Source organism: Aythya ferina (assembly GCF_964211825.1).
Source record: "Aythya ferina genome assembly, chromosome: 3".
Taxonomy (NCBI): Eukaryota; Metazoa; Chordata; class Aves; order Anseriformes; family Anatidae; genus Aythya; species Aythya ferina.
In genome coordinates this window covers 25,512,634-25,528,810 of record NC_140298.1, presented here as the reverse complement: position 1 = coordinate 25,528,810, position 16,177 = coordinate 25,512,634, and the positions used below count along the sequence as shown (strand labels likewise).

Genomic DNA, 16,177 nt, shown 5'->3' with positions numbered 1-16,177 from the left:
CGCCGCCTGCGCCCCCCTCACACACACACGCAGTAGGAGCGGCCGCGGCCGCAGCAGCAGCAGCCGGCGCCCGCCCGCCCGCCGCTTGTTTTGGAGGCGCGCGTGGTCCGCTCCCATTGGACTGTGACGGGAGGAGGGGCAGCAGCAGCACCAGTAGGAGCAGCAGGAGGAGGAGGAGGAGGAGGAGTACCAGCGGGAGGGCGCCGCGCGCGCGCAGACTACATGTCCCGGCATGCGGCGCGGCGGGCTGGCAGCCGGGCGGCCGCGCGGGCGGCGGGTGCTGCGCGAGGGGACGGCGCGCGCTCGGGCTGAGGCGAGCGCGGCGCCCCCGCCCGACGGCTCCGGGCAGGGGGGAGGAGGAGGAGGAGGAGACGGAGACGCCGCCGCTTCGCCGAGCCTCGCCCGCTTCGTGCGGCCGGGCGGAGCGGCGGGAGCAGCATGAGCGGCGGCGGCGGGGCCGGGCGGAGCGGGGCGGCGCTGCGGCTGCTGGTGGCGCTCGGCTGCGTCCTCGCGGCGGAGGCCCAGGTGGGAGCCGCGGCGGGGGGAGCGGGGCGGCCGAGGGGGGGGGGCGATCGGCGGCGGGGGCTCGGGCACGGCCCGCGGCCTCCGGGCAGCGCCGTCCTCAGGCAGCTGGCGGGGAGCGGCAGCCCCGTGTCGGGGAGGGGAGGGGAGGGGAGGGGGGGCTGCGGCTCGGCCCCGGGCGTCGCGGTGAGCACGTGGAGCGGAGCGCCCCTGCGGCCCCCGGGTGTTGTTTTTATTGCGTCTTCTGAAGTTGATGTGCGGGGTGGAGGCTGACGGCCCGAGGCGGGGAGTAACCGAGCTCAGGAACCCCACGGTTTGGGGTTATAACCTGAAGCTGTCCGAGGCTTCAGAAAAAAAACCCTTGCCTAACAGTTATCCCAGCATAACGAGACGCTGGCTGAACTGGAGCTCCTAACGCAGGTGTTAGGCTGTCGTGGCTTTCTCGCAGCCCTTGGCAGAGGGGTGGCTGTTTGTAGGACTGTTATTACCCTGTGCTGAGAGCTTAAACAGCCACGGCTCGACTTGCCCCGAGGAAAGATAAGCTGCCCATTAGCCCTTGGGGTTGTGTTACCTGCAGTTCTTCTCTTGTTCTGCAGCCCTGGCGGAGTGAAACGTTGAGGAGCAAAGCTGTGTCCCTGGTGGTCTTCTAATTGTTGGAGCAATTAAAGCGCAGCAACCTGATAGCACTAATAAGGTGGTTGGTGTAAATATGCTGCTTGTTAGTGTATGCGCTTGTTCGGGTTGCTGATAACGTTGAAGTGCTGAGTACACTTCTTTGCCGGCCTTTCATAAGGAGAAATTGATGCAGGTTAAACGCCAACCTTTTTGTGTGAAAGCTCAGTTTATCTTGGAGCAGTTTGACATGTCCAACACAGCTGATACTTGTACAAAAACTAAACTAAGTTTAATGATACATGTGAATGCTTTGATAAGCATATTGGGAATAAGGAATAGAAACTAGTCTGTGTCTGACTTTGATCACACTTATGTTAGACTAATGCTCCTAGAGTTTATCGTAAAGTTCAAAGTAATTGACAAATGAAAAGGAAGCCTGATACTTGGTGGTGGTAACTTCTAGTACAGTTCAGAAGTTGTGCTAACTTCTAGTAGAGTTTGGCTGTGTATTTGTGGTTTAAGTTAACTAGTGCAGCTCAGCTCAAAAAGGCAAAAAATGAGTGGCGTGGATAGCAAAGTAGGTCGTTCAATAGGTAGTGTTAACTGTGAAATATGTTGTCCTTATTTTCATATCTTCACATTGAAAATTCACTGGGGGATCCGGGTGCTGACAAACAGAGCAGTTTCATGCATTTTCTTAGTGGTCTGTCATTAAGCACTGAAGACTTTACTGGCACTAATGACAAGGGCGGCTGGAGTTAGCATGCCATGAACTGACGCTGCTCCTGTGCAGTATTGGCTTTTCATATGGGCTGTCAAAGGACTTCATAAATTGTATTTTGGTACAGATACAGCATTGTTTAATTTTAGAACGTGCCTTCCAAGGAAACATCTTTTTTTTTTTTTTTTTTTTTCCAGTTTTATGTATTCAGGGAGCCAACTGCTTCAGTTTTGTAAAGCTTATGAGAATGAAATTGAGAGTTTTGCTTGCTTGCTCTTGCTACCCTATATTAGTTTTTCTCTTAAAAAATTTGAGCCCTCTTCTAGTTTGGGGGGTAGATTATTTTTGGCACTGCTTATTTTTCTGAGTAAAATACACTACATTGTGAAAGGTGTTCCTAGAATGAAAGTGTTATCAGAGACATCTGGCAAAGGTGTAACTTCAATTAGTTTGTTATCTTGGTTAAATAAAGGACTGCAGCTTTATTTTCCGTGGGTATTTGATACTGCTTGTAAGTACAGCTTGTTGATTTGGATCGCTTTCCCCCAGAGCGGCATTTTTGGTTTTGCAAAGATGGTCTAAATATTTTTATAAGCAGTGGGAGGCAAGCATCAGAATTATTTCCTACTCTTCATCTTTAAGTCCAAAGAAAATTTCTCAGCTCCTCCTCACTCTGCTTTCATCTTAATACGTTACTGTTCTTTACGTAGCTACTCTGTTATATAGTTGAATAATATTTGAGCAAAATGTTGAGTTACCTTTCTGCCTTTTTGTATTTTAGCAGAATGTGCGAACTGTTTGTTAGTGGTAAGGTGTTACTTTCTCTATGTGTGATTGATACAAAAACTTGAGTTTTGCAATGAAATCATAAATTTAAAGTGCATGGATGTTTTACTTCTGTAAATGTTGATAATAACTTCTGTATTCTTGCTTAGAACTTGGCAGTCATGTGGGTTGTGAGGTCTTTAGGCTTTTTAAAAGCCTGTTAATGAATACAGTCTTCCAGAGCTGTTTGCCCAGGTTTGAAGTTAAATAACATTAACAAAAGCAAGTGTAAAAGCATGGAAGACTTTAGGGTGAAGTTGCTTCCCTTAATTGTGTTTTACTTCATTACCATAACTACCCTGCAGAATTGCGACAGCCTATTTAGTGTGTCAGGGAAAGTAAGATCTATGTAAGGGGAATTTCCTACTAAAATGCTTTATTGCCATAACCTTGCTGTATTCTCTTGGGTGGTGAGGAGTCCACTTCCTGGGCTTCCTTTCTTCTTCATAAGAGCGGAAGCCTACAGTGTGATTTCTGGTGACTTTTTTTTATATCAAGCTTGGTTATATAACGGTATCTTTGCTGTAAAGTAGTGGAGTGATTTATCATGCATAAAACAGATTAGAAGATTTCATAACCTCATCTCATCTAGCTGTGAAATCTATGGAGAAAAAAACACAATGTTTTTCTTCTCCTTTCGCACGCAGCCTTTTAGTACTGAGAAGTTCTAAGCCTACACAAGATACAAAATATGCGAGCTTTCCTATTTTATTTGCTTTCTAGGCCATCAGTTATGCTGACAAATTTCACATCTGGCTGAAGAATAATAGTAGTTAGCAGCAGTGCTTGATTCCATTCATTTAGATATGGACTAAAGCCTTCGAACGTAAGCTTGAAAGGCCTTTCAAGGGTGCTTCTATTTGGTGAAGAAGCTGAGGAGTAGTTGAGATTTCATTCAATTTATGTCACAAATGTTCACAGAATCACGTTTTCACTGTTCTCGTCTCTCGTTAAGGTGCTGTCAGGGTCTTAGCAAAACTGTTGCCATAGCTTAGTCTGCTCAGTTGTTGGGGCCTCTCTTGGCTACTTGTGCACTGCTACTTCCTCTCCTGTGCTGGCAGCGCTTGGGCTGCCTCGGCACTTGTGCGCGCTTTCTTGCAGGGACAGTCTTGGGCTAGTTCAGTGCCAGCAAGCTTGTGGTCCTGGCACAGGAGGGATGGAGCCTGGGAAGTTCAGGCTTAATTTCACAATAGGTTTACAGCCTTGTAATATTAGGAAAAACAAGTGCAGACACCTGCATTTTTTTGTAGAATTTAACTGTGAAGTTACTAACTTCTTAGGCAGAAAAGTACCGATGTCTCTTTCTCCCATACTGCTAAAGAAACTATCTAGAATTTTTTGTACTTTTAAGAAGAAATGAAAAAAATAGGATAACAGTGCATAGTTGTGTTTTTGGGGGAATTCTTCTGTTGCATGCTCATTAGTTGAATACTTGGTTTGCAATTCTGTGCTAAGATAACGTGTATTTGTAGTTTGGAAAATCTTGCTGTTTGTTCTGCAGAACGTTCTATACGTTGAATCTGTAAAAACAAATTTCAGGGCTGGAAATGGTAGTCTAACATTGATTCAGAGTTGTGTTTGAAGGTGGACTTAAGCTAAAAAGTGCAAAGGTCTGTTATTTCCCAATTTTGGGTGTGTAAAGTATGTTACATAATGAGAAATACATTTTTTGTTATGGAATTTCATTTTGCTGCTATTTCTTTTGACTGTTATCTTTTTTTAGAGGATTTTTCCACAGTTAATGCTGCATTTCTTGATTAAAAAACAATCCAATGTTTGTTTTTTTTTTTTATAGCTCACAGGAGTCCTAGATGATTGCTTATGTGATATAGAAAGCATCGATGACTTCAATACGTTCAAGATCTTCCCCAAAATACAGAAACTGCAAGAACGTGATTACTTCAGATATTACAAGGTACAATTAGTGACTTTTTTCCTGAATAATTTAAATGAAATCCATAAAATACAGGGAAGATTACTGAGCAAACCAACTTGGCTGCATTAAGTTGTCTTTTAGAAATGTAGAGTTCTTTCATTTGGTTATAGCAGGCTTTCAGTCCCTGGAAGTTATACTGGTAGGAGGTCCTGTGTTTGCTCTGTTAATCCTGGAGTCCATGACAGCAAATCTACTGCTTTCATTCAGCGTGTAAGTGGTAATTTTCAAGGCAATGTCTTTGGACGGCTACATCTGGGAAAGGGTTGTATATTAGTAGCTTTTTGACAGCATGCAGCACTTGTCTTCGAAGTAACTTGTATAATTGGAAATTAAAATATTACAATTATTTCTTTTTCTTACCAGCTTAGTTCTGATGTCAGTGTTTGCCATCTAGAGAGCTTTTATTTATTTGAAAAAGAGGAACAAATACTTTTCAAATGGTCTGTGATACCACTCACGTCCTTCAACAATTGTTTTCTCTCTGTTAGACTCTGATGAGTGAAATAAGACTCTTATTTTCAGATATGTTTAGCTTGAAAATGAGGTTACATTTTGTGTGAGCTTATCAGATGGTTACCTGCCACTGGAGAGAAAAAAAAAAAGATTCCTCTTCAGAGCAGGCCATCTCTGTTCCTTTGCTTTTATATCTTGGCCTTGTCTGACTGTGTGTTATGCCAGTGCTTCCCTTTAACCTGGTCAATTTTTCAGGATTTTTTTTTGTTTGTTTTTGTTTTTTTTGTTTTCAGGATGCAGTAAGTTATTTACTTGGTCTGGTATCAGACAAATATTTATGTTAATGTAAGGTGGGGTTATAAATGTGAGACAGGAGAAGCACTAGAGTCTTCCCTGTGTAGTCTGAGCAAGCAATAATATGTAACTTCATCCTGAATTTCCTCCTGCTACATGACGCAGTTCTAACTTGAGTTTTCAGGAGAAGCAAGGTATGTGCGACCTGAGGGCGAATATCACTTGCTTCTGTTCATTAGTTTCTCTAGAGGCAACAGGAAGATTGAACTCAAAGAGAGGGCTAGCATGTATACAAGGTTTTGTACAAACTATACAATAGTAATTTCGTCCTGCAAATTGAGGTTTTATCTTAATTTTAATAGGAGTCTGCGGATCACAGTTTGTTATAATCCTACCTCATCTTTCATACAGTTTTGATTTCATCCAAATGACTGTATGCTTGAGTGTACAAACAGTAGTTAATGCTTACAATTTTCCTGCATGACAGGAACCAAACCAATACAAATTATTTTGGAATCTGTATTATTAATTCACCCTCAGTGGATAGGTATATTCTTCCAGTGGGTAGAGAACTGAGACAGCAAAATGCAGTGTGTTAACCTATAGAGCTGGGGGATAGTCAGGAGTTGAAGTTTTTTTTGCATTGCTGATACTGCTAACAGGAAGATGCAAGGTCCAAGTAACTAAGCAGTATCTGTGCTCACACACAAAGCACACTTGTGAGCCCAACTGAGGTTGTACAGTCTTTGTACTTTAATCAATACCGATTATGCACTGACTCCATAGCACTTCCTTGATTCTGTGCAGGGACAAAAAACCTGCTGCTTATTCAGAAGGGAACAGATAAAAAACTTTCCAATTTATTCAGCTTGATTTTCTGACAAATTCTTCTCTAGAATTAGTAAATATTGTGTAGCAATGGGTGGACTGCACACCGGCCCTCGTGGCTGCTTAAGTGTGTTAGGGTTTACTTTGAAGAAGGTTGTATCCTAACAGTATTAGCTGGTTTGGGTGTGCTTTTTTGGTAGAAATTGGTGTGAGGGCATGTTTTGTGTAGCAGCTCTTACTGGGGTGGTAGTGATGAGATACAACAGGAATGCTGTTACAGTGTACGACTCCATTTGATGTACATCTTGTATAAGTCTTTTCTTGTGAGCTAGCATATGGATTAGTTTTCTGGCTTAAGATGTATAGACCTAAATAATAATTGTGAGCATGTTTTTAAATCTTAAGTTTGTGTTGAAATTGTTCAAGGACTTGATGCTGTCCTTGGAGTATTAGGCTTAATTTTACAGTGCATTTTATTAGAACTCTTGCTGTGTCCAACTGTGGACTCAAAAGTTTCAAATATAAAGTAATAACCTCCAATCATTTAAGCAGGTTATTTGATATAAGTAGTGACTTCAGTTTAATGTCTTTGAATAATACTTATAAACTGAAGGAAACTAGTACAGACTTTGCTAAAGGAAAACTGAGAAACAATAGTTTTACTTTGAGAGTTGTAAAAGTGTGTCTTCATTTTTATCCAAAAATGTTGATAGCTTCTGAGGATAATTGTGTTGTATTTTACTTGTAATTTTAGATTTCAAAGATGGTGTATTTCCACAGTGTTTCTGGTTGATCGTGCAAGAAAACTTTAAGTATGTAGTCTTCAGTGTAGGAACAATGAGGTCCAAGTGTGTGTTACCGTGTGTGTGTGTGTGTGGCTAATGCAAAATAAAACTTTTTTTTGCACTGACTTTCATATTGGCAATCAGCATGAAATGTAATCGCAAAGTGTTTGAGTCTCTTGCTATGTAGTAGATTCTAGTATGTGTGTTATTCTGCAATTTAATAACAAATAGGAGCATTGACAAGAAAACATGACTGGATTTGCTGGTAATGTTTCTGAAGTGGTTTCTCTTAGTTATTTATATTTGTACAACATCAGCTCTTTAAGTCCATTAATATTTTGATACCCATTATTCCTTGACTAGAGCAATGAAGTGTAGTAGTGATTTGTCCATTTTTTACTGCTTGGAATCTGAAATCCTCCAAGCATTTAATTTAAACCATAAACTTCTGTACTAGTTCCTGTCTTCCATGAAATATATTTCCTTGATCAGTTTAGTACAAATACAACTAAGTACAGCCATTTTATAGCTGTATGTGTCTGGTTTGCCTTCTTTTTAGCATTTCGTTTACTGCTTTTTTAAGTTACATTAACTGACAGATTTAATTTGGGCTTTACTATTCTGTGTTTGTGTCCACTTGGTACCATTATTAACAACTCCAATGCACCAAGCTTCAGCTCTGAGGGAGAGTAGTTCAACGTATGTTTTTATATGTCAGTACTAAATTTAACCGTTTTCTTTTTATCTTTTTTAATTTGAAAGGACTTGATAGTGGGAGTTCTCTGTTTTAAAATTTGCTTTAAATAATACTGATTGTAACCTTTTGTTTTTTGTGTGTTTAGGTCAATCTGAAGAGACCGTGCCCATTCTGGGCTGACGATGGCCATTGTTCTATCAAAGATTGTCATGTAGAGCCTTGTCCTGAGGTATGGATCAAATAACATAAAATAGGAAAGGGTCATTTGACTAAGCAGTTTCCTTATTTTCAGTGAGTAATGCTGTATGCTCTACTTTTCCACTATAGTAAACTTAAGATCTTTGTAATAACATACTTTATAGTTCTAATGGTAAGTAGATATGGTTCTATTATTTCCTCTCATTTAGAATAAATCTATTTTCCAGCCAGGCTGTATAATGTCCTCGAGGAAATGGTAGCACTGAATGTAAGTGAAGTGCTATAATAATTATTAGTATGTCAGCAATTATAGCGATGTATTCCCATCCATGTGTAGCTTGATTCAGCTCTCTGATAAAATCAAGAGTATCTTAGACAAAATCTGTCACTGATACATTAATTCTTTCAAAATAAACACAGCTGTGAAATAGGTAACTTACCTGGGGGGAGAGAAAATGATTCCTAGAGGTAGTCATCTCATTTTCTAATATTTAGAGACTGGGGGTAGGTGTGATTAAGGTTCTTATGTATACCAAGTCCCAACAATATATTTGTAGTATTGAGGTCTTTGTTTCCTTGGATTTACCATGTCTTCTATGCAGTGACTTACAACATGCATTCAGTGAGCAGTGATGCAAAGCAATAAGTGGTAGAACTGCATGATTTCATAAACTGCAAGTCACTTCTAAAGTTTAATGTCACTTTTTTGACATTTCACGTCTGAGACTAGAGCCTACAGTAGTTGGCACTCTGTTGTCACCCAAATTATTGATTGGGGCAGGTATATAATGTACGCCTTGCGTTTTCAGAAGGCATAAGAGACAAGGGTTGGTTCTTAGCCTGTTTGGAAATCATGCATCTTCAGTCAAAAGGTAGTCTGTCCTTGACTTGTGAGAAATGTCAAATTGTTTTTGGCAGACTTTTAACTATTCTGAAGTATATACTGATTCTTTAACTATACCAAGGCTCATTTATAAGGCTGATCTATACTTATAATCAGTCATCAGCTAACAAAATTCGTATTAGTTCAGAATTTTTACTAACAAATCTAGTTAAATTTAAGTAAAAGGGTGACAAAACTATTTTGAAAGAATAAATATAATCAAAGTAGTCTAAGGTCTTAATCATTTTACCACTAACATAAATAACTCTGTCAAAGATGTAGTACTGTTTTGAATAAATCCAAGGAAGGAAAGGAACAAGCTAATTATGTAAAACAAGTATGGTTTGGCCTCCTGTAAATCTAGGAATTAAATATTTCTATATCAAGCATGATTGTTTCTAGGAGCAGTATAAAAACTGAATTATCTTTGTTTTTAGAGTAAAATACCTGTTGGAATTAAAGCTGGGAGCTCTAATAAGGTAAGTAGTCATTTATTTTTCTAAGTTTCATCTCATTTGTTGTAATATTAACATTACAGTAGATGTTTGGCTTTTATTGCAAATCTTCAGTCTTGGCGTCATGATGCAACTGTTAACATAACAGTTCCTGTGTGCAGCTTTGCATTTTCTGTTGTACGAGTAACAGTGTTGCTGATGTTGCTGGTACCATTGCGCCATTCTGAGTCTTTAACAGCTTGAGACTCGGTACAGACAGAATCAGTGAATGACCAGGGACAGCGACGCATGGCCACCAAATGCCTGATACAAAATTCTGTGCTCCTTCCTGAGTATAGGCCACCCTCTGTGAAGCTATAAGCTGAGATGAATAGCAGTGCAGTCTTTTTGTAAGAATCATATCTAAACACTACCTGTAATATTTTAAAAAAGGTGAACATTTATATGTAGTTTTGATGCATCTAATCTTGAACAGCTCATGAGCCTTAAGTTGATGTAGGCTTAAGTCATCTGTGCCAGCTTAAGTAGTCAGTCTGTGCTGTTGGATTTTGCTTTTGTCCAAACCAACCTTCATAGGTTATCAAGTGATCTTAGCACAGCCAAGAAAGTGAAAGAGGTATATACACCTAGAAGAGAGGTCAGAGCAGAAAGACAAAACTCCCATTCCCAAATCCCAAACACAGTGCCAAGAAAAAAGGTTTTAGCAGTTGATTGGATAAGAGTATCTATGAGGTCCAAATAAGAGATCTTACTGTTGAGTGCCTGGTGTGGTTTAACCCTGCTGGCAGCTAAGCACCACACAGCTGTTGCCTCACCCCACTCACCTCTGATGGGATGGGGAGAGAATCAGGAGAGGAAAAAAAGTAAAACCTCAAGGGTTGAGATGAGACACTAATAGGACAGAAAAGGAAGAGGAGGAGGATGCTGATGATGATAACGTACAAAGCAAGTAATGCCCAATGTGATTGCTTGCCACCTGCTGATTGATGCCCAGCCTGTTCCCAAGCAGCAGTCCTTGCCACCCCATATTAATTGCTCAGCATGACACCATGCTATGGGATATCCCTTTGTCTGGGTTGGGTCAGCTGTCCTGGTTCTGTCTCCTCCCAGCTCCTCATGCACCCACAGCCTCCTTGCTGGCAGGGCAGTGAGAAGCTGAAAAGTCCTTGCCTTACTGTAATCACTGCTCTGCAACAACTAAAACTTCACTGTGTTATCAGCATTATTCTTACCCTAAATCCAAAGCATAGCACTGTGCCAGCTACTAGGAGGAAAACTAACTCTATTCCATCCAAAACCAGGATAGTGCCATGGCTCTGTTGTAGGTTCATACTTATTCTTGCTTAACTCTGTCTCCATCCTTCCCAGCACTTTTCACCTCACTGGACAGCCAGCCATAGTTACTGTGTATTTCACCTCAGTGTAACTTACAATATCATAAATGATGGTTGGTATTAGGTTTAAACTGTATTCCACAAAAGATCACCAAAGGTAGCTGAGAGCTATCATGGAGTAATTTGTGTCTTGATCAGTGTAACAAGTCTGTCCAAGCTTTAGCTCAAGAGGAAGTCTCATTTCCTGTTTACATGTATCTAGTGGCAAGCTCGCTCTGAAGTGTGCCCATTCTCTTAAAGGCTTCCGGTGGCCAGAGAAAAACTCCCGGCTCTTTGACATGACTGAATGTGTTTCAGCATATGCAGTAGTTGTACTGGGAAAACTTTAGTACTTTCTCTGGATAGAAGACCTAGAGTTTTAGCTGGCAAGTCTTTTCATTGACTCTGATCTTTTCCAAATGTAAGAAAGTAAAGTTTCTTTTCTTCCAAGTAAAGAAACTAACTACTGAAATATCGTAATGACTCTTACAGGCATTTTAACTTCATCTCTTCTAAAACTTAGTCTTTAAAGATTCTTTAAGTACATGTTTGAGCCTTCTGATTAATCCTGAGAGCCATAATTAAGATGTTAATTAGTAACTAAAGAGTAATGGTGGTCTTAAGATACTACTTCACATAATGATGTTGAGTTGGACTTAAGGAAACATCAGCCACTTTTTTCTCTGCAATAAAGGAAGAGTGAAAACTTCTTCAGGGAGCTATCATTTGCTGGTATATGTGCTACAGTTGTTTCATCTGAATTGCCTTGCAGGCTGTTACAAGCAGCTACAGTACTGGAAGTATGGCAATTCTGCCACTTTAATCAGTAGTAGAACCAAGGGGTTTACATCTGCTACTTGTCTGCAGGAAAGATGACACCAGGACTGGCAGAAATCTTATGCCATTTTCATACATCTTTTGGTTAAGTTAAAATTCCTTCCTCGAGCCAATTAAAAATTGGGAATCTCCTGTACAATCTCCTTTAATATCCCTTTTAAGGAAGCATCAAACTCATCTTGGTATGGATAACTTCTTTCAAGGACTATACAAATACTGGCTTGGTCCATTTGAGAAAGTCCTGTGTCTTGTAGATTATCCTTAAAACACTATTTTAAAGAAAGTGGTTTTCCTCGGGGGACATACTTGTCCAATTCCTCTCTTTTGTCCTGATGTGCCTTAGAAAGGTGAAACCATCTGAAGACATCTTTAAATAATGCAAGTTATACTCTTGGATAGATAAACCCAGGGTAGAATTCTGTGGAGAAGTCTTCTGTGACTTCAGTGCTGGGCTTCTGCACAGTTTCCTATTGTGCATTTCTCCTAACGTAGAGGAGCTGCTAAACTTGTAGCTGTATCTCACACTTCTGTGGCTTTTTGCCTTGTTCTAGGCAGAAGTTTTTTTTGCCAAGGGTTTTTTGTTGGTGGTTAGTCCGGGGTTTTTTGTTCTTCTGTTTTTATTTTGTGGTTTCTTAATTACTGCGGGGAGAACAGTTCTGCATTTGGAAGATCAGCTAGGCACAAAGACCAGCATTACGCTGGTACAGCATCTTCACAGAAGTCCAGTTAGCAACAGAGAATCTCTTCTTAAACTATTGGCACCAATGTAAGCTTCAGATGGTGCTGGAAAGTCACAAAGTAGTTTCACTTTCTATAGTTTTACTTCAGTTGAATAGTGAGAACATTTTTGGGTAGTAGGCTGGTGGCATAACACCGGTAGGTAGCTAAGCACCAGCATACCGCTGTTGTGTTCCTGTTCTTCAGAGGACAGGGCAAGAAACTATCTCAACCAGTCTCTTTATTTTTTCTTGATAAGGGTAGGGAAATCCCAGGAGAACTACCATTTTGGGCAAGACAGGCTCAACTTGGGGAAGATCAGTTTATTGCCAATTGTTAACAGATGAGTGAGAACTAAATGTAAACTAAAAATGTTTTGTTCCTCTGCCTGAGCTGCACGGGGGAGTGAGGGTTGCAGACAATCCATAACACTTGGTTGTTGCTGCTCCTTCCTCCTCACTCTCTGCCCCCACTCCAGTATGGGATCCCTTCTACGGGATGCCCTCCTTCCTGAACTGATCGTATGTGAGCTTCCTGTTAGCTGCAGTTCTTCAAAAACCACTGTAGCATGAGTCCGTACCACAGGGTGCAGTCCTTCAGGCATGAGCTGCTCTGCCACAGGCTCCTCTCCACGGGCTGCAGCTCTGGCCTGGGGCCTGCTCCTGCGGGGGCTCTCCATGGGCCGCAGCCTCCTCCAGGCCACATCCACCTGCTCCACCGGGGGCTCCTCCACCCATGGGGGAGCTGCAGTGTGGAGATCTGCTCCATGTGGGACCCGTGGGCTGCAGGGGGACAGCCTGCTCTACCAGGGGCCTCTCCACAGGCCGCAGGGGAACTGCAGCTGCCTGCCTGCAGCACCTCCTGCCCTCCTTCTGCACTGACCTGGGGGTCTGCAGGGCTGCTTCTCACTCTTCACTCTCCCAGCTGCTGTTGCAAAGCGGTTGTTTTTCCCCTTAAATCTGCATTCAGAGAGGCCCAACCAGTGTCACTCACTAGCTCAGCTCTGGCCAGCGGTGGGTCTTTGGTCTAAGAGCAAAGGAGGTTGCATATCTGTTGTTTTTAAGCACTGGAGAATTGTGAAGCCTGGAAACGCTTCAGACTTGAACGTTCATCTCAGTGTTATTTCATCAGCAGTATCTGTTTCGTTCATTCTAGGCCAGGTGTATTCTCTGTTAACATTTTTCCATTTAACAACCGTTGATGTGAAAGAATGAGCCTCACACCTAGCAAACTCAAGAAAATTGAGCAAGAAACTCTGTCTAGTATAAATACTTGTGGGCAAGTTCCCTAACAATGTCTAAATGACTTCTTAGTCTCCTTCACTACTTTGGTATTCAGTAGGTTTTGCGGTTTGTAACTTATTTCATAGCAGTACATATGGTGCTCTATTTTGGATTCATGACTAAAGCTGTGTGGATAACAAAACAGTTTTTTAGCTATTGCTGATCAGTGCTTGCAGGCCATTGAGATCTTCCCTGTTTATCGCTTTGCTTTTCTGTCTGTCCCCCAGGAGAACAGGTTAGGGGTGGCCAAGAGGCTGGGAGGGGATGCAGCTGGGATGGCTGACCTGAACTAACCAAAGAGATGAACAACATGCTCAGTATGACATAGTTTGGGTACGCAGGCAGGCTGTCCAAAAGACCTGTTTCTGACTGGGCTTCGGTCTGTTTCTTGGAGTTGGCAAGTAAACTGCCTTTGCATGACTCTGTATTTATTTGTTTTCTGCTCTATCACTCTGTAATCTGCCTTTATCTCAAGCCACTAGTCCACATCTTTGCTCATCCAACTCTTTCTTCCCCATCTTGGCAGGGGAAGGGAGAGGGGCAGTGAGCAAGTGACCAGTGGATGCTTAGTTGCTGGCCAGTGTCAACCCACTGCATTCCTCTGAATTTCATTGCAACAGATTTTCATAACATGATTCATTTTTGTGTGTGTACTTGGACTCCTTTTCCATATGTACAAGTGAGTGGAAGGGCCTGTTAGTCATCTGTCCTACAACAAAAGTATAGGTTTGTTTTTGCTCTGTTGGACCACGTGGTTGCTTGATGTGAGAGCTAATATGAAACCTGTAAAAACACTCTGTAAAATGAATGTTGTCGGTAGGCTTTCATCTCGTTCCTCAAAGTAAGCCTTCTGTCCTTAGTGGATAACACAGGGCATCACATGCAAGGTTTTTTATAATCCTTCTTTCGGTGGTTGTTGTAGACAACTTCTGGAGTGTGCAGAGGGACTGCAAGCTGTATAGACATGAAAGTAACTGGCTAATGTGCACAATAGCTAGTTTGGACTAGCAAGCTTTTAGGCTAAGCATTAATATTGGTGTGATGAGGTATCTAATAAGTTCTGCTTGCCTGGTAGCTGTCAGGTGGGGAGGTGCTAACCTCCCTTACTTCTTGGTGTGGGGTGCTCAGTTGCAATATTCTGATGTTTTCAATAATGATTTCATACCTTGTCAAGTGATTCAAGAGCTTTTGCTCTTAAATCCATGAGCTGCTGCATATCCACATCTCAAGGATCTTACCTCTGTTGGCAGTCTTACTTTCATGTTGCTTGGCTCCAGTCTACACATTTACTTATGGCTTTCTCACAAACTTCACCATTTACTCAAAAGTTTGAGGCAAGGTTATGCAGGTGTGCCTTGCCAAATCTGGAATGTGGATCACAGATAGCTCAGCCTTTTTGGAGGAGGCTACCTGTTTATTCCCATGTGCCTTTGTATTTGACAAATACTCCCTTTTTGGAAGGGAGGAGTTAACTCTTCCTTCAGATGACACAAGCCTTGAACCTGGAAGACGGGCATTTATGTTATCCATGTACAGAGCCCTCAAGGAAAAAGGGCACTTAAACAACCCTTTCAGGCTTCTCTTCAGTAACAGCATTCTAGTTGCGTTGGGCAGAATTACCACTGTATTCAAAGATAAAAACTATGACCATCTTAAGAAGAAAAACAGCATAGTAAAAGACTTTTCTATTGTGTATAGCCTATTAAATATTTTAGTTTAAGTTTTGTAAAATGTTAACTCATTTAGAGTTGAATAAATCCTTTTATCACTAAGTACAAAATGTAGTGTGAAGACCTTGCCAGTGTTGAATTTCTGTGATTAGCGTTTTTAGGGGTAGTGACGGTTTCAAGGGGTAGCAAGTGTAATTTTAAAGTTGTCTTGCCTATTTGTCTAAACAATTTTAATTTTTTTTTTTTTGAGAAATACCATGGTATACGCATTGCAGGTAAAAAATAAATAAATAAATAAAAAATCCTGCAGCTTTTCTAAATATGCGTGGGAAATAACTGGAGTATGACATCTTGACCACAAATCCATCCTCAAAAAAAAAAAAAAAGAAGCTATCCTCTTTCTTTAAAACTTCTGTTATTACAATTATTGTTTGCTGTTGCTGAAGGGTTGACTGAAGTCTTTAATTTCTGGTTTTATTTTGGATAGTAATCCTTCCTGCCAGTAAGTATATGCCCCAGAGTAAGAGAAGCCAGCAGTTCAGCTTTACAAAAAGATAACAGTTGCCTAACATCAAATCACTTTCCATATTTCTTAAAGGCTGTGATAAGGTAAAAATCTGTGTAAACCAAAGGCTCAGTCTGCAAAACAAACAAAAGAGGAAATTGGGTTTGTTTATCTTTTAGGAGGGTGCTGATACTGTATTATGTTGTAAAACAGTTAGAAGGGTTTTTTGAGCTATAAGCTGAGAAGCTAACAGATTTCCTGGTGACATCTATGTATTACTGTAGAATAAGGGAATTTAATTTAATTCTTCTATTAGCAGAACGATAAGGAAAACAGCTCCTATTTCACTGGATTATGTTAAAAAAAAAAAAAAAAAAAGGCAGCTTAGAATTGGCATTCAGCTTAAAGACTTCAGTCTTAGCTTTGAAACAACCAGTTTGAGTCCAGATCAAAAGACCTCGCTTCCAGACCTATGTGTTATCTAAATCATTCTAGTGAATAAGATTAAATAAAACATGATGGGGAAAGCGGCCAAAACTGATAAACTTTCCCACAGGAATGATGGACAAACCTTGTGTTT

At 41.2% G+C, this 16,177-nt stretch overlaps 1 protein-coding gene across 1 annotated transcript in view; it reads left to right on the top strand.

Annotated features, from left to right (window-relative positions):
• The first annotated feature begins 277 nt into the window (after positions 1–277).
• ERO1B (endoplasmic reticulum oxidoreductase 1 beta) overlaps positions 278–16,177 on the top strand; it is a 34,772-nt gene continuing 18,872 nt past the window's right edge. Inside the window, exons 1-4 of the mRNA XM_084515117.1 lie at positions 278–525; positions 4,479–4,598; positions 7,822–7,905; positions 9,195–9,236. Coding sequence (XP_084371243.1) covers positions 439–525; positions 4,479–4,598; positions 7,822–7,905; positions 9,195–9,236 — 333 coding nt within the window. The 5' untranslated portion in view covers positions 278–438. The remainder of the gene's footprint in view (positions 526–4,478; positions 4,599–7,821; positions 7,906–9,194; positions 9,237–16,177) is intronic.